Genomic DNA, 18,781 nt, shown 5'->3' with positions numbered 1-18,781 from the left:
TCAATGAATAGTCATTTATTCCATCTTTAAACAATACAATATTATGATTGATTTCGTCAAAAAATAACTACATCCTAATTTTGGCTACATTGTAGTTGACAATAGACAGGCAATATGGCATGCTATAATTTTCTAATTAAGTTCTGAGGATCTAGTAAAAGAAGGGAGTACAGGAACAGAGGAATCACGAGGCAGTTACAGGTATTTTAACCTTTTTACAATATTATTGTCAACGTGATTCGGAATAAACAACACAACATAAGTAATTCTATCTAAAGGCCCTAATAAATTTGTATTAGGCCTAGGTGATTAACAGAGTTAATTTAGAAAGTAGTATGTTATTGTTTGGTTTTTTGATATTTTAGGCTAGGTCTACTTTTATTTAATACAATCATATGTTTAATAAAATGTAAAATATCATTTTACTTCGACAAACTTTTTTAATTTTGTCAGTCAAGAATGCTAGAAGAAGCTTGGCATGTTATTTATTATTTATTGTATTGTTGACGTAGCCTATTGTCCTGTATGAATTGAATGGCCAAATAAATCATTTGAATCATTTGAATAAATACATTATTTTAAAACTAAAAGTTTTATATTCCTTGAACAACCGATTTGTTACTATTTTAAAAGTTCCTAATCAAACCATGCAATAATTATTAATGATCAGTTTTCTTTTGTTTTTAAATAAACTGAATAGCAGTATAATGCCTTTGGCCATTTTTAATTTTTGAATTTAGTATTAGTATTCATACTTTGAAATTTTGAAAGTGGTGGCAGAGAGGAGGGGTAGTGGTAGGGAGGAGGGGGGCGTGTGCAAGAAATGTTTTAACTTAAGCAACATGGGACGCCGTGCGGTCGTAAGTCACATGACTGGCGAAAAACATTAAAAAAACATGTCTGCTTCAAAAAGTTCAGCGTCTTTAAAATGTTTTTTAAAAGTAGATAAACCACCATTGGACTTACATGACAATTTGCAAACTGAAAAAACATCTAGTGATTTACAAAGTGCTTCAACTAGTACCGATAGTGACACTGGGTCGAGTAGGCCTACTGCAGCAGTAGTTTCCCAACCCTCGGCACCCCGTGGAATGCAATATTTTATTGTTAATGACAATGTTACCAAGGCTGAGATTTTGTGGGCAATTGAGAGCGTCATGACCCATACGTCTATGCGCACCGCCGCTCGCGATGTTACATTGATGGCTGTAATGTTTCCTGATAGTGAAATTGTCAAAAAAATGCAACTCCAACGAGATAAAATTGGTTATTTAATAACTCACACCATTTCCCCTTTTTTCCGAAACGAACTTATAAACAAAGTTAATAGTTATGACTTTTTTGTCGTTGGATTTGACGAATCTCTCAACAAAGTTGCACAAAAGCAACAGATGGATTTGAATGTCAGATTTTGGGACCCTTCAGGAAATGAAGTCAAAACTAGATACTTAACTTCAGTGTTTTTGGGAAGATCAACAGCAGTTGACTTGCTTGAAGCTTTTAAAACTGGACTTGAAAACCTTGATTGCAAAAAACTACTTCAAGTGTCAATGGATGGTCCAAATGTCAATCACAAGTTTTTAAAAGACCTCAAAGCAGACTTAAAGACAGAACCTAATGACAAATCCATCTTGGACATGGGTAGCTGTGGATTGCACACACTGTAAGTATATTGCTGTCTTATTTGTTTTTATGTAGGCCTATCTGACTAAGTATCATGTGACCTTTTTCATTTGATGGTAGGCCTATTTACATTTTATATATTGTGGGTGGTTTAACTTACACATAATTGTGGCAGTTCATAAAATGGCAAGACAAATATATAGGCCTAACTTAAAGGCAGAACTTGAGGTGCAGTTTTAAAGAGAACCTTTGATATATTTTCAGATTAAACATTAACTTAGGCCTACTCTGATATTATGTAAATCGTATTGGGATATAATTAGTTTTTACACTATACCATGCTTACAAGCTAAAAGTTTGTAAATATATTATATCTAGGCCATTTGGTCTTTTCTCTTCCACACTGTGCTGTGGGTGTTAGGTTAGGTAATTTTAGTTTCATTTTAGCTTGGTTTTGTTGATAACAAATGAGGTTATAGTATAATATGCTGTGTAATTTTTATTTTTACGGAGACAAATTTACAGACTTCACTTTGTATTAAGTTAACTTAATGTCCTATTTATTCAAGAGTTAAAAAATGTTTAGGTAAATTTTATACTTTTGGCACCTTGATTTTATAACACAAATGAGCTATATACCCACACTTGTTATGTAATTTATTGTTATTTTCAACTATTTATTTGTGTGGTTGAGCTGGGAAACTTTAGGTAAGGTTGGGTTAGTTTCTTATAGCCTACTTAGGTAGGTTTGTAACATAAAGTTAAATAGCCTATGAAATGTTAGATACCCTCTGAATAAAAACATTCATAGCTTTACTTAAAATTAACTTAAAAATATAAACCTCTAAGCAAAAGGTCCTTACTTTAACCTTAAGGTAAATGGATAAAATGTTTTTGGTAATGAAATTATGTTTGTTCATTAGTAAAGCTGAAAATGTTTACTTTTGGTAATTACCAAAAGTAAAGTACGGTAACTTAAGTTACTCGATTGATAGCCTACATTTGAAAATAACCTAAATTATGTTAGGCCTAATAATTTGAAAAATTTTTTCAAGTTGGATAAGTAACAAGGTTTTGCCAACTTAACACAAGAACACAATGCTTCACATTTAATGTAAATTTTTAAAGCCTAGGCCCATTTTATCCAAGCTAGTTGTAAAAAATTCATAATGTTTGAATTTATACTCAAAACTAGTAGGCTTACTTTTTGGCAACGGTGAATGATATTGTTCAGATTTGGTTGAGAGAGGTTTCAGCTAACTCGAGAAAATATACATTTAATTAGCTTGCAGGTCTGATGTGTGAATCCTTGAGTACTCAATTATTTAACTAAAGCAATGGAACCAAACCATGCTATGCAAGATGAAAAATATATCTTAAATAATATGCAATCTGGACTAACCACGTTCATATTGAAGGTGTTTTGAAAAATTTTTATTATTTGATTTAATCAACAAAATTAAATCAATGAGTATTAGTAAGGGAACTTAAAAGTTTGTTGTTGTTGCAGCCACTGTGCATTCAAGTCTGCTATGATTGCCACTGGCTGGGACATTGTACCATTTCTTAGAGCCCTCTACAACTTATTTAAAGATAGCCCAGCTAGAAGAGCCTGCTTTACCAACATCACAGGTTCTGGTCTGTATCCAAAAAAGTTTTGTGCAGTACGATGGATAGAAAATGTCAGCGTTGTCCAACGGGCAATAGAAATCCTACCTGAAATGAAAAAAATTACTGAAGAAATGTTAAAAGGAAACAAAATAAATACTCAATCTTTTAGCGTTATAGTCAGTCACTTAAAAGATGAGCTGTTGGTTGCTAAGCTAGAGTTTTTTAAAAGCTTGGCTTCAGATGTTGAACCATTTCTTAGGAAATATCAAAGTGATAACCCAATGGCGCCATTTTTGTTTGGGGACTTGACTCATCAAATTAAGACACAGATGGAGCGGATTGTTGTGAGTGAGGTCTTGGAAAAAAACTCTATCACTAAAATTGATTTAGTAGAAAAAAACCTCTTACCAGCTAAGGCAGTCAAACTTGGAATAGCTACCAAGAGTGCTTTAAGGAAGGCTAACGAAGGGAAAAGAGTAGAAGACAAGAAAGTGTTGGCTTTTAGAGAAGATGTAAGAAAAGGCCTCCTAAAATTTGTCAAAAACATGTTGGAAAAGTCTCCACTTCATTACAAGTTAACAAGAGCTGTGTCTTGCTTTGATCCCAAAGTAGCACTGTGCGAAAAATTGTTCAAAGCAAGGATGGAGTCCCTCTTAACCATTTTGCTAGAAAACAATTGGGCTACCAATTTAAACGTGGATGTTGTTTTAAGAGAATTCATCTCTCTGTGTAGCTCTTCTAGGACAGTTGAAGAACTAAAATCCTTCACAAGGGCAACAAGACTAGACCACTTTTGGATTTCCCAAATGACTGGGGACGAGCACTCCAATGTAAAAAAAGTTTGGATTCTTGTTAGCACACTCAGCCATGGTAATGCCAATGTTGAAAGAGGATTCTCCGTCAACAAGGAATGTGTGGTGGAGAACATGAAAGAACTATTAGTGGCACGAAGATGTATCTATGATACAGTGACGAGTTTTGGAGGTATTCATAACCTAACTATAGAAAAACCTCTGATCCATGCAGCCAGAAATGCATACAGCAGGTATAAAGAACATATGACGAAGAAAGAAAAGAAGGTGGAAACAGAAGCGTCAATGAAAAGAAAAGCAGAGCAGCATCTGAAGGAGCTGGAGGAGAAGAAATTAAAGATCCTTGAAGAAGCCCAGAAACAGGCTGATCTCCTGACTGAAGAGATAAAAAAAATACAAAAATATTAAGTCAATTTGAAGTGTCTGTAAATACAAATTTTAAGTGTCTGTACAAATCAATTTTGTGTTTTTGTACAAATTAAATTTTGAGTTTCTTTGGCAAACCAACTTTGGCTGACTTTATCAACCAACACCTGACCAGTCAACAAAGTAAAGATGGCTCCACAGTCTATGGATTGGTTACAAAATCTCATTACTTTAGAAAGCCTACTATTGGTTACTATGAGAAAGCATTTGAAGCGCTCACAGAAGACTTCAAAAAGAAGAACCTAAAGCGACTGATTTTTGTTCTCCACTTGGATGCGTTAAAGACAAAGTGGCGCCATTCAAGAATAAACGTAATCAAGAAAAAACACAGAAAATTCTTTTGAGTCTATCCCCACTTGACAATGAATTAAAATCTGTAAAATTATAAGGATTCCAAATTGATTCAAAATTAAATTAGCAAGAGCACATAGAAATCACTTGTAAAAAAATTTCCAGAGTAAATTATCTAATTTGGAAACTCAGAGATTTTGTTAGTAATGAATACCTTCGGATTACTTATTTTGGTTTTTTTCAATCTCATATTTCTTACGGGATTATACTATGGGGACACTCCCCCCACACCCATGAAATTCTTTTATTACAAAAAAAGTCACACGAACAATCTGTGGGGCTGGCCCTGTGGATAGCTGTCGACTTCTTTTTATAGACCTTAAAATTATGACCGTTGTAAATTTGTATATTTTTCACATACTCCTCTACACTAAAGTCAATCTTCATCAATTCACTTGTAGAGAGAGTATACACTCTTACAATACAAGAGGCAAATCCAATCTAGATATCCCTGCTCATAGGTTGGCCAAAACAGATAACTGCCATAAAATAAATTGCATACGGTTTTTTAATAAATTAGGTCTGGCAGCAAAACAGGTTCCTTTTAATAGGTTTAAGTCTAAAATGTTTGAGTGGCTCATCCAAAATCCATACTACTGTATAACAGAGTACTTAGTTTCTGATGTTAATATTAATTTTTAATTTAGAACCCACTGTATTGTATAGCTTTAGTTTTTATTTATATTGTTGACTATGTCTATTCCTTGTAAAGGCCAATGACAATAAAGATCTTGATTCTTGATTCTTGATTCAGTAGCTTTAAAAAACTACTGAAAAACTATTTGCAATCCAAATCATTATATTCAATAGAAGAGTTTTGGAATTTAAATGATTAGAAATACATGTTATGTTATAATATATGTTTGTAATCTATTATTTAGGATACTTGTAGCCTATACCTAATTTTTTGCTTCTCTTTTCCTTTCTGTGACGCAATTTATGTATTTGCTGAAAAATACTTGATGAATAAAGATGATTTGTATTGTATTGTATTGTAATTATGTGTCCCGATGTCGTATATGTCAACAAAGTAAGGCTGAACAGAGTAAGCCAGCAGGAATGATGGGAGCCAGTAGAGCGGTGGATAAACCTTGGACTATGGTAGCTGCCGATTTGTTAGGTCCTTTCCCACACTCAACGTCAGGCTCAACGTGCTGCCACTGCAAACTTAGTTGCCCAGCACCTTGAAAGGGATGTTTTCTTGCTTTGGGGAATCCCTCGATTTTTGATTTGCGACAACGGTCCTGAATTCATTGGAAACCCTGTTAAGGATTTAGCCAAGGAATACAAGGTGAAGATATTGTACAATGCCAGCAGGCATCCCCAGTCAAATCCAGCTGAGCGGGTGAATAAAACCATTGGGAATATGTTGAGGGCTTATGTAGGTGACAATCACCGTCATTGGGATAAAGAGTTGCCCAAGATTGGTTTTGCACTTCGTTCTGCAAGACATGACACCACTGGATACACTCCTAACTATCTAAATTTTGGCCGGGAGTTGAGCTTAAATCTGGAAGATGAAGACAAGAGTGAAGATACACCTGAAGAAGTAGAGGACAACCAAGTCTACGGACGAAAGCTGAGGGGTCTAAGGATAATCTAGTCTACAGTTCAAGAGAAGATGGAACAGGCTCATCAGAAGAATGCTGCAAGGTACGACCTGAGAAGATGACATTAAGAGTATAAAGTCAATGATCTTGTTTGGAAGAAGAACTACCAGCAGTCTGATGCCACCAAAAACTTTTCTGCGAAGTTGGCTCCGAAATTTCTTTGACCTTTCACAATCACCAGAAGAGTATCGCCACTTATCTATGAGCTGACTGACCAGGCTGGGAAGAATGTTGGCACATGGCACGTAGAAGACCTCAAGCCTTACGCCTAATTGAGGAATTTGCAGGCAACTTCCTTCTGCTTGGGGGGTGTTTATAACGTTGCTAGTAATATTTAAAACAAGTGGAAATCGGACTGATCACCCGATAGGAATTATTGCTGTTTTTGTGGGACACCTTCAACTGCCCCAATACACAATATTACTAGTAGGTCTTGCAATTGCCGCCTCTCCACTGAAGGAGCAAGATAAATTCAATCTGTAGCAAAGGGAGTTTCTACACGTGCCGACCATCAGTAGCCCTCAGGTTGGAGCATGAGTACTGATAAGCGCAGCTGATGGATAAGGAAAACTGGGCATTTATGGTGTGGATGCCGACCTGACTGATTGTGGATATCCAGGACAACACCCTCTTCTCTTCAGGAATATTTTATTGAGGATATTATTTCAAGAGGTAATGCAGATATTTTATTTGTAAATTTTATGTATCAAAATCAAAGTATAAGTAGTTTACATTGCCTTGAATGATTAATATTGTTGGAATTATAAAATTCTAACATTGACTTTTCATGCATAGACAATTTCAAAAAGCACATGTTTCTAAAAATTTGTAAAATAGGTAAAAAATATTTTATTAGAAATTTTTGCTGATAAACAAAGTAAAATAAACATATGGGTGTTAATTATATATCAAACATATCTTGAAATTTAAAGCCAGCTATTGTTGTAAATAAATTTTGTGAATATTGAGTAAAGTAAATTACAATCATTGTTGGGCTGTAAATGTTAAAATATTAAAAATCCAGTAGTATTTTTGTTAAATTAATTACTTGGTTTTGCTGAAAACTGTAAATAATATCTGTAAATAATATCTCAAAGGTTAGTAAATTTGTAAATAAATATTATATTTTGAACAATCAACATTTTATGAAGCTACATTGTCTAGGTCAAACTTTATTTAATTGTACATATTTTATGTTCCATTTTGTCAATTTTAACTGGGTCAAAAATTATAGTTAGTGTACTCATTGTTTGATGTGTAATTTAATGTGTGATTGATTCTTGAGGTTGTATGATTTCAATACATCTTAGTAGGTGTGATACAATGATTAAATCATACTGTATAAGCTTTTGGGCAGTTACAATGCATATTATTTGGAATACAGATCAAATAGTTTATTCTGCAGATAATTTCCAGGACCTTGCATTATCACAATAAGTTGTTTACAAAGTTGTATATTTTTATCTATTATCTTTGAACCAGGGTGATTATATCTTTGGTGGAAATATTTAAATATTTGTATTTATGTAGGATTATTATTTGTAATACATACTTTGACAAATTAGTTGAATTATTTATTTAAACAGGGAACAACTATTGCTTTTATTTAATTTTTTACAACACAACTCATTTTATATTCAAATCTGGTTACAAGAGCATGAGCATAATTCATTACAATCACATTCAAAAGTTATGTTTTGGCTTAAAACTGTGGCACTAGAACTTGTTTAGTTAAATATAAATATATATTATAAGGAATTTTGTAGGGTTTTTGGCTACTGCTGCTGGGATTTGATCTAACAGCCTGGGTCACTGCTTTGTACCCTACTGCACTTGGTCTACCCACTGCTATGTTTTTGGACATTTGGACCTGGACTGCCTGACTGGTCAATTACCACGGATACTGTGGACCGGACATACCAACTTCAGACTGAGCCCGAGATCATCTGTCTTCAACCGATAAGTCAGACATCTTATTCTTTAGTACAATACATCTTACCATCTGATCTCACAGCTTATCCCGGATTAAACAAATAAACCTTTGGCTAGCCAGACATTGTGGACACTGGGTGCTTGAGTGCCCCTACCTCTAGGTGTGTGTGAGACTATTAAGTGCCACAGGAGTATTTGAGTGCCTGGATGTCGACGCGCCTCATCGGAGCACATGGCACCAGGTATTGACGAGATCAGAGTCGAACAACTAAAGAATCTAGGTAAAAATGCCATGCAATGGTTGTTGAGCCTCATGAACATGTGCGTAAGCCAAATGCATATACCAAAGGTTTGGAGGAAAGCTCGTGTGGCTGCACTGCTCAAACCTGGGAAAGATCCAAACGATCCTTCATTTCATTTCATTTCATATAACTTTATTCATTAAAGTACAATACATAGATACAGGAATGGCGTCAAGAGTAATTTAATAAAACTAACTAACTAAAATACTCATCATTATCATGCATGGCATAACAACATACCATCAATATTAATAGCTTTTCAGATCAAATAAATTAAAACAAGCAGTGCAATCTGAAAGTTTATACATGAAAATATCAAAATTAAAAATATAGATAAAATTATTTTAAAACCAAAAGTTTCAATTGATATGAAACAGAGCAATTAATAACTTAAAGAACTAAAACTCTTCAAAGGAGTACATAGCCTTGTTGATAAGAAACTTTTTCAATTTTGATTTAAATTTATTTTTGGAAGTTTCTAATTTGATTTCTTTAGGAAGTTTATTATAAAATTTGGAACCGGCATATTTAGGTGTCTTCGTAAAAAGTTGCAGAGTATGTGAGCTTGTGGCCAGGTTTTCTCGATTTCTAGTGAAGTAATTGTGATAGTCTCCAATAAGTTGTAATTCATTAAATCTGTCTTTTACTGATAATACTGTTTCATAGACATACATTCCATAAACAGTCATAATATTCTCAGTTTTAAAATATTCTTTGATTGAAGTTCTGCGTTTTAAATTGCACAAAATTCTAATAGCTTTCTTTTGCTTTTTTAGAATTGATTTTAATTTTTTCTTTTTTGCTGCACCATAAAGTGAAACTCCAAATGATATGATTGAATGTATGTACGAAAAATATATAATTTTTAAAGTTTTCTTTTCACATAGGGGTTTTAATCTTGTTAGCGCATAAAGGCCAGATGAAATTTTAGAAAGTAACTGATCAATATGATGATTCCACTTCAAATTTTCATCAATTTCTAATCCCAAGAATTTAATGTGGTCTTTATTTTGAATTATGTTGTTATTAACTACAATTTTTGGCAGATTTTGCGGTTTAGTTTTTCCTGCTTGGAAACACATAAAATTAGTTTTATCTGTGTTCAAACGCAAATTATTCGAATTAAAAAAACTGTTAAGTAATAATACTGTATATCAGAATTGGCCTTGGCTTCAAGTTCAGCATAGGTTCCTGTGGCTATTTTTAAATTTGCATCATCAGCATATAGGCAAAGCTTGCTAAAATCACTGAGTTGAGGAAAATTTCTCAAATAAAAGATGAATAAAAGAGGGCCTAGGATCGATCCATGGGGCACCCCATATTTTACTTCCTGAGTACAAGAATTGTAAGAAATTTTATAATTTTTGTTATTACAGTGACTCAGTTCTACGTATTGTTTCCTATCAAAAAGATATGACTTGAACCAGTTCAAAGCAGTACTATTTAGTCCACTACTACTGAGCTTTGAAAGCAACAACTCATGAGAAATTGAATCAAAAGCTTTACTGAGGTCCATGAACAACCCTACCACTTTAGATTTACTCTCTAAGCTATCAACGATGGATTCAATGAAAGCTGTGGCAGCTGTTATGACAGATCTGCCACTTCGGAATCCATGTTGGCAGTCATCAAATGTACCATTATTTTCAAAGAAGCATACCAGTTGGTTATAAACAACCTTTTCATAGATTTTTGAAATTGAAGGCAGCAAAGCAATCGGTCTATAGTTTGATACTGTTTGTCTGTTTCCTTTTTTGAATAGCGGTTTTAATTTTGTTATTTTGAGTTTGTTAGGGAAAATTCCTGATATCAAAGATGAGTTAATGAGATGAGTTATTGGTTTAAGTAGGACTGATTTCGCTTTTTTAAAAAGAACCACAGGAATACCATCGTAGCCAGCACTATAGGAATTTTTTAGACTTTTAATAATTTTATCAATGTCGCTCTCATCAACAAAGCTAAATTTAAAGCTCCTTTTATCTAAAGGAAGTACAGGATGCAGTGTGTCATCAACATTTTTTTGGAATGTATTTATATTATTGAAAGTTTCAGTTTCTTTTACAATATCTGCAAAATAATTTATGAATTGGCCACAGACCAGGGAAGGGTCAGAACATACATCATTATTTACTACTAGGTTTATATTATGATTGTTAATAGTTTTGGCTCCTACTTCAGAGTTCACAATCTTCCAAGTTGCCTTATTAACATTGTCAGAACTACCAATTTTTCTTTTATAATACTGTTTTTTTGAAGAAAACAATTTCTTTCTAAACTGCTTATTTGTTTCTCTAGCCTCATGTAACAACTTTTTGCAATTTAACTCTCTAGCCGCTTTGTTAAGATTAATAATATTTTGTCTTTCCAACTTCAGTTCATTAGGAATCCACTTACAGTTAGTATGTTGTCTTGAGAGAGTTGAGGGAAAGAATGTATTAAAATAATGCATAAATATTTCATAAAAAACATCATACTTGCATTCCACAGGACATAAATAAAGATTAAGCCATGACTCATGTTGTAAAGCAGATATAAATTGTTCGACGTTTTTATCATTAAAATTTCTTTTATGTTCAAAATAAACAGAAGAATTATTCAGGCTATTTTTCGTATTAGTAAAAACTTCAATTATTTGGCCATCATGGTCCGAAAGTTGTGTATTAATACCCGTAATTTTATAACAGCTGCTATCTAAATTTGTAAAAACATTATCTATTGCAGTTTTAGTTGTATCGGTGATTCTTGTAGGAAAATCAACCAATGACTGGAAGCCATTAGCTGTTACAACATGCAGTAAGTTTTTCCTGCTGGTGTCATTTAAGTTCAGCATATCAATATTAATATCTCCCATAAAAATAACATATTTATATTTAACACTGATTATTTCAAGCATTGTATCGAGTCGTTTGATAAACTCAGATTCATTTTGCTTAATTGGATTCCTGTAGAAACCAATTATAATAAGTTTTTTCCTGGGGATAATTTTATCTACCTCTACTAAACAACACTCAAAAATTTGTTCAGTGACAAGATTTTGGATTTCAGGTATTATAATTTCTTTAAAAGTAAAAAATGGTTTTGCTAAAATAATTACGCCACCACCTCTAGATTTTTTCCGCCCAAAACTGGCAGCAACATTGTAACCATTAATATTTAATCTTTCCAGAGAAGAACTTATCATTTTATGCTCTGTCAAGACAACAATACTAGGTGTTAGTTCAGTTAGAGTTACTTCTAAAGGTTCAATTGATGATTGCAACCCTCTAATGTTTTGATGAAAAATACATAAATTGCTTATTCTAACGTTACTTTTACAATGGGGGTTGCTTGATCTACTAAAAAATTAAAGGTATCGTTTTGGCTTACAGAATCTACCTCTAAATCTAACAATTGTGGTACATGAGCAGTTTTATTCACTTCCATCCTTGGCCTATCACTTTTGCTCTGCTTTAACAACTCACAGAAGGTGAAGTCGCCGGGCACTACTCTGGTCACACTTTCATTAACAGCTGTCACTGAAGGTCGTGATGGTGGGGTAGGTGGCAACGTTGGTGCCTCCGGTGAAGGTGTAGGCAGGGCTGCTAATGGTGTTATTGAGGCAGGCGGTGCTGGACAGGTCGATGACGGGTCTGGGCTCCTACAATCTATTGTTGAATTTAGGTTGTTATCGATAAAAGACTGGATTCTATTGTTAAATTCACTGTGTGTTAGGCCGTTTCTTAGTTGTCTAAGGGATTCTTGGTAGTATGAAACAATAGTTATACTTGCTCCTGTTGATTCTTGAAATTGTCTGAGGTTATTGAAGAAATGGGGTAACGCTACTTTATCTCTTACGCATCCAATGGCAGAGCATACGAGGTGTTTTAGCCCTTTGTTTTTAAAGTCTGTTGTCAAATCTTTGAAAGCTGTTGTGTAATCAGATATGTCCGGTTTACCATAATAGTTGGCTTTTGTAACCAAACTGTAAACGGTAGCACAATGCGAAGTGGATTGCACTGCTAAATGTGATGAAATGCAGTGGTGCGATTCTGGTCTGCCAAAGTGTCGCCTAAAGACGACTGCCACTCCTGCTGTCATGTGGCGTGGATGGTTAAAATCAGCTGAAATACTGTGTGCGAACGCAACGGATTGGTCATGCTGGTAATCTTTAATAACATCAAACATTGGTTTTTCAGTTTACTGCATTTTAGATTGGTTTGAAGCTTTAGTCTGTTCTGGATACTTTTTGCTGTAGGTCAATGATGTTGGTTGTTTATGCTCTTTATATGCGATAGAACTAGTTTGCTTAGCTAAAGAAATTTGAGCTGACCTTCAAGAAATGGTGTTTATAATAACATGAGCTAGTTTAGTCCTACCTTTATTATTAATGTGCAAGCCATGTGTTGTGAAGTGGGATCTATTCATAAACTTCAGGTCAATCAGAAAAACATTGTTTAATCTAGCGACTAATTCAGCTATGTAGTTATTTACTCGCGTTAACAGATGGTTCTCAATACTATTGTAAGGCTTGTCATATCTCATAGGGATTGTTGTAATAAAAACTGGTCTATTCTTACTATGGGTCACGAGTTTACCTTCTAATTTAGAATAAATACTGTGGAAGTCATTATTCAGGCTGTCATTGCTCCCTCCTAATATTAAGAGAGGAGTATTGAGGTTTTCGATAGAAGATGAATCGATAACTTGAATCAGAGTCGTGTTAGGTCTGACGTAACCAAACACATCTACTTTCCCAGCACTAATGTTATGGATTTGTGTAGCCAGCATCTTCCCTTGACTATCTGCACACAGGGTAATTTTCATCCTAGGGGTAATATGTCCAAAGTTTCTTCTTCTTTTTCTTCTTGATGTCTTCTTCTCTTCACTTCGATGAGCCTTATTTATAGGAGTTATATTAGCCTTATTTTCCTCTACAGTTATGGGACTAAGATTTGATGTCAGTTCAACATTTCCAGACATATTTTCTAGAATTCTGAATTTATTTTGAATTTTTATGGGGCAAACCTCAAATTTGCTCTCCTGTAAAAGAGTCAGCTTTTTGCTTAAATTCTTGTTCTTGTTCTTAGGTGATACAGTCAGATTTTTTCATTTACTATAGTACTCCATTCGTTATTATGGTTAACTTCTTTTGGATTCTGTTCACATGTAGTTAAAATATCGTGAGTAGGTTTAGATCTATTTTCTTTAGCTTGATCCACACTTAATGGGTCATCTAATGGCTTATGCTCTAATGGGGGTGGAGTAGTTAAGTCAAAAAATGGTTTCAACATCATCTCCCTTAGTGTATCTGCAGTTACACATAGGTTGACATCACTATATAACAACGCAAGTTGACCCCGTTTAGCAATTACATTGGACTCAGTAATAACGGGGAAAAACTTCTCCCATGAATCAAGCGGAGATGGTCCTTGGATGAGCTGGATGATTACCTCAGCAAACAGAATCATATAAACGCCACAGTCGTAGTTATTCCTCTGCTGCGGGACTTTGACCACTGAGATATTACAGTTTTTAAGGACTCCAAAGTATTTCTGTAAGGAGTTTGCTATTTTCAGTGCATGGGCATAGTTGTACTCTTTTAGTGAATCAAAATATACAAATTTATTTACATCCTTTATATACAACAAAAGACTCCAGTGAGAGCCTGAGCCTCCTGGCTTATCCACAGCAGGCGAGTCATTTACTGGTATCAAAACATAAGATTTGTCAGTCAAAACGGAACCTTGAAGCAAATAGTTAATATCTTCCAGACATTTTATGGCTTGAGAAATAATTTGGTTTCATGATAAAAACATTTTCATTTGAGATTATTTTGGAGGACGATAACTGGAAGTAGTGTTCAATAGCATCATCTGTGAGCCAATCTCGCTGAAGAATAGATAAACTAATTTTTTCCCTTTCAAGCAGTTGTGGCTTAAAATTCTGAACAGGATGAAGGTCACTGACTGTAATATTATTTTCTTCATTGCATGACTCGCTAATACTAAGAATGCTTAAATTACTAGATGGAGTGGTACTTGCCGCATTGGACCCATCTCTATCCAAATTTAACAATATATCCGTATCAGAACTTTTGTGTAGTATGGAGGCTTGGGAACTAGCAATGCTACTTTCATTCATAATGGAATCATTTTTGGATTTTATTTTAATGGAACTAAAGTTAAAATCTTCAATTTTTAAATTAAGTTTGTGGTCTTCTAAGTACTTGGATAGCTCTTTTTTGGAACGAAAAACCTTACCCCTCGGTGATGTGATGTAAACATCAATTTTCCCAGCACTGAGGCCTTTTTTCCTTACAACCTCAGCCCTCTTCCATCCAGAGGGAATTGTTTTATTTACATCAGAGTTCATATTCAGTTCCAGTGTACATAAAAAAATATAAATTCAAAACAGAATTATCTTTTTACAAATTCAAAGTGTAATCAATAAAATATTAACAGACTTTATTTCCTAAAGGCTTCCATTAAAGCATGCTTCCATTCAAAACTATATTACATATCCAATGCTATTAGTAGCTTAAAAAATAAAAATAAGTGGCTACTCAATTCACCACTAGTACTAACTTTGTAATGGCAATATTTGTTAAAAAAATTATAGTTTCTTCAGTATTGTAATTCCGGTTTCAAACAGCATGTAAACAAGGAAGTAAACAAACTGGCAGATAATAGTTGTCCATGTCCCGCTCAGAGATAAAGTTGACTCATCCCATTGTAGATAAGGAAAACTCAAGCAGTGCAACCCTCTTATCTGATCTGATAAGAAACCCAGCCTATCTCTTTACCTGCATAAGTTGTTGATTTCTCAGTAAAACTTTTATGTTTTTCTCATCTTACTCACAGAATAAACCCTTTTTCAGAAATATTATTTTTATAAGACACACACTGAAATAAAACTCACACAGCTGTACACAATTGTAAGTAAACAAACTATTATTTCTTGTAAAAAACTTTAAAAAACCAGAGAGCACATTTAACTCTGCACTATTGACTTTGGGTCTTCCCCCTCCCTTCTAGAAGTATCCTAAGAACTTTCTACCTGTTTCTCTCTTATGCCACACATATAAAATATTAAAACGTCTGATACTCAATCGAATCGGCGATTTTCTGGAACAAAAGATCATGCCACAACAGGCAGGCTTTCGATCAGGCAAGTCTTGTTGTGGCCAAGTTTTAAACCTGACCCAGCACATTGAGGTTGGTTTTGAGAGAAAACAGATCACGGGTGTCGCTTTTGTAGATTTAACAGCTGCCTACGATACCGTAAACCACCGAAGACTCTTGGGAAAAGTATACAGTATTACCAAAGACTATCAGCTGACTTCAATGATAGACACTTTTCTTCATAACAGGCGGTTTTTCGTGTCCCTTCAGGGCAAGAAGAGTAGATGGAGGAATCAAAGAAATGGATTGCCTCAGGCTAGCGTCTTAGCCCCAGCTCTTTATAACATTTACACTAACGACCAACCGTTGCCAAACACTACATGTCAGTATATATATGCCGATGATACGGCGGTGGCGGCACAAGGCAGGAGTTTTGAAGAGGTGGAACAGAAGCTGACTATGACTCTAAATGGACTTTCCCAGTACTATGATGCAAATCACCTCAAGCCGAACCCTGCTAAGACCCAAGTTTGTGCCTTTCACCTAAACAATAGAGAAGCAGGCCGTGAGTTGAATGTGAGGTGGCGGGGAGACCGTCTTCAGCATTGTCCTACACCCAAATATCTTGGTGTCATACTGGACCGCACACTGACATTGTATTGTGCAAGGCGCATTGTATTGCGACAAGAGGTAAAGACTCGGCGAGGAATAATATCATCAGGAAGCTCACCAGCAGTATATGCTGGGGTGCTAACCCTAATGTCCTCAGAACCTCAGCTTTAGTGCTCAGTGTGTAGGCTGCGGAGTACGCTGCACCAGTATGGAATGCATCGTCACATGCAAAAAAGGTTGACATTGCAGTCAATGACATGGCTCGGATTCTAACTGGGTGTTTGAAACCAACCCCACTACACAAACTCTATCCTATCATAGGGATCGCCCCTCCATCAATCCGACGTGATGTCGCTGCCGACGCAGAAAGGACTAAGCAAGAGACAGACCCTTGTCACCCATTACACGGCCACCAACCTGCAGAGCGACGGCTTCGGTCCAGAAAGAGCTTTTTATCACGGACACAAGTCCTGGATGGATCAATCTCAAGCAATCGGGTGGCAAGGTGGGACGCCACGTTGACTAACCCTCCCATACCAGCCAGGGAGGAACTGGCTCCTGGTGGAGGCCTTCATTACACGGTGTGGAAGACCCTAAATCGAATTAGGGTCGAGGTACCAAAATCCAAGACAAACATGCAGAAATTGGGTCTCTTACCAGAAAAAGAAAACATCTTGTGCGCGTGTGGTGCTGTTCAGGATCCTGGCCACCTCTGCTGATCTGCCCACGCCTAGACCAGTCTTGCACATTAGATGATCTTTTACATGCGAATGACAAAGCCATATCGGTAGCAAATTTTTGGAAAAGCGAAGTCTGAATTCCGGACATGGAAAGTAAGTATTGAAAATCTAATGAATCACGGAGTAAATCAAATGAGTCTTAATCTTTAAGAGTCGTTTCTAAAGGGAAAATTAAACATAGGAGATTTTCCGTGACCGATATGTAAAATCTGTGACTTTTCCATGACCAGTTATTAAAATCCGCGACTTTTTCGTTACTTATGTGATTTCCGTTACCGGTAGATAGCCTGTTAGGTTTCATTGCAAAAGTGCTGAAAGAACCGGCCATTGTTCGTAAAATACACACTTGGTGCACGCCTAGTGTATTAGTATCATTTTCAGATTTTTAAACAATCAAAATCAGTATTGTATATAGAAAATCAAATTAAATCCGAAATAATTGTTTAGGTTAAAGAAGAATAATCAAAAGAGCCAGCTTTCACAAAATAAATGGCAAAGACATGATCAAAGTAAACTGCAAACTCATAAGCTTTCCACCATCCCCACCTCTACTAACAAAACCAAATACCCGAAAACGCCAAATAAAAAAGATCAATAAAAAATCCTGCTTCCCCTGTCTAGATTGCACACGATCACAACTACACAGTTGAAATCTGTTCATTACTTGTCTAAAGTTGCATTTTTGTTGGATCATCCAAAATAAATGTGTTGATTTTTTTCAAGCTAAAGATTACTTCATGATAAAGAAGAATATCTCGAAACAGCCCAAAAGCTTGCACATTAATTTTAGTACTTTATAAAGAAATAACCGTTACTGGACATTCCAAAATTTATAGGTAGTAAAAACATAAAATTAATTGTTCTCTAACCAAAAAAAGTATTGAAGTCTGGCTTATTACCTGTTGTTTGGCATTCCTATTGGGCTTGACAGAAAAGTGAACATCTCTCAAGGCTTTTTCAATAATTGACACAGGATATGGCCGTTTTGTTTCTGGATTAACACACTTATCTGAAATTGCAAACAACTGTTTTCATAATGATGGCTATACCAGTGTAAAACAATTCAAGAATAACTAGTTTGTAAAGATAGCCCTATGAGCACGGAATTACAATCAGTGTGGCCTGATAAATTTTGACTGCCTTCCCCACAAAATACGCACCCAAATCCCTTTTGAAGTGAAGTCAGAGTAAAATATGCTATAGCTCGTGCGTTTCTTGGTAAAGCCTGGGGGTAGGGTTGAAGCCCACACAAAACCGGTTCAGAGCCACTCTAACCACCTGCGCCCCAGGCTTCACCAGGAAAAGCACGAGCTCTACCTAACTAAATATAGTACACAATGAAATTGAACCAAAGTGCAGGGAACAAGACACTTTTTCTCAACATAAGTCTAGATATTTTACGAATAAAATTAAAAGTGACACTATTTTTTCAGGCAACTCCAATAATTATTGCCCTTGAGTTGATGGGACAGAGAGATTTTTTCTTTGTAACCTGGTATTAAACTCAAAAGATTTTCGAGTAACTTTTTTTGAAAAAAAAAATGCTTTTAGTGTTGTTTTTTTTTTACAATAAATAAACAACCAAACATTTGGGTACTACTTAACTTGGTTTTTTTCATTACTAAATTGGAACAATGTGTTAAATTAAAAGTTACCTACTTA

At 35.1% G+C, this 18,781-nt stretch overlaps 1 protein-coding gene across 1 annotated transcript in view; it reads right to left on the bottom strand.

Moving 5' to 3' along the window:
* Positions 1–18,781, bottom strand: part of LOC128987674 (ribosome maturation protein SBDS-like) — a 39,118-nt gene that overhangs the window by 6,231 nt on the left and 14,106 nt on the right. The window contains exon 3 of the mRNA XM_054408651.1: positions 18,019–18,128. Coding sequence (XP_054264626.1) covers positions 18,019–18,128 — 110 coding nt within the window. The remainder of the gene's footprint in view (positions 1–18,018; positions 18,129–18,781) is intronic.

This window comes from Macrosteles quadrilineatus, unplaced genomic scaffold (assembly GCF_028750875.1).
Source record: "Macrosteles quadrilineatus isolate MER2022 unplaced genomic scaffold, UCM_ALF_1.0 Scaffold_2__2_contigs__length_208266976, whole genome shotgun sequence".
Lineage (NCBI taxonomy): Eukaryota > Metazoa > Arthropoda > Insecta > Hemiptera > Cicadellidae > Macrosteles > Macrosteles quadrilineatus.
This window is presented reverse-complemented; position numbering and strand designations above follow the sequence as displayed.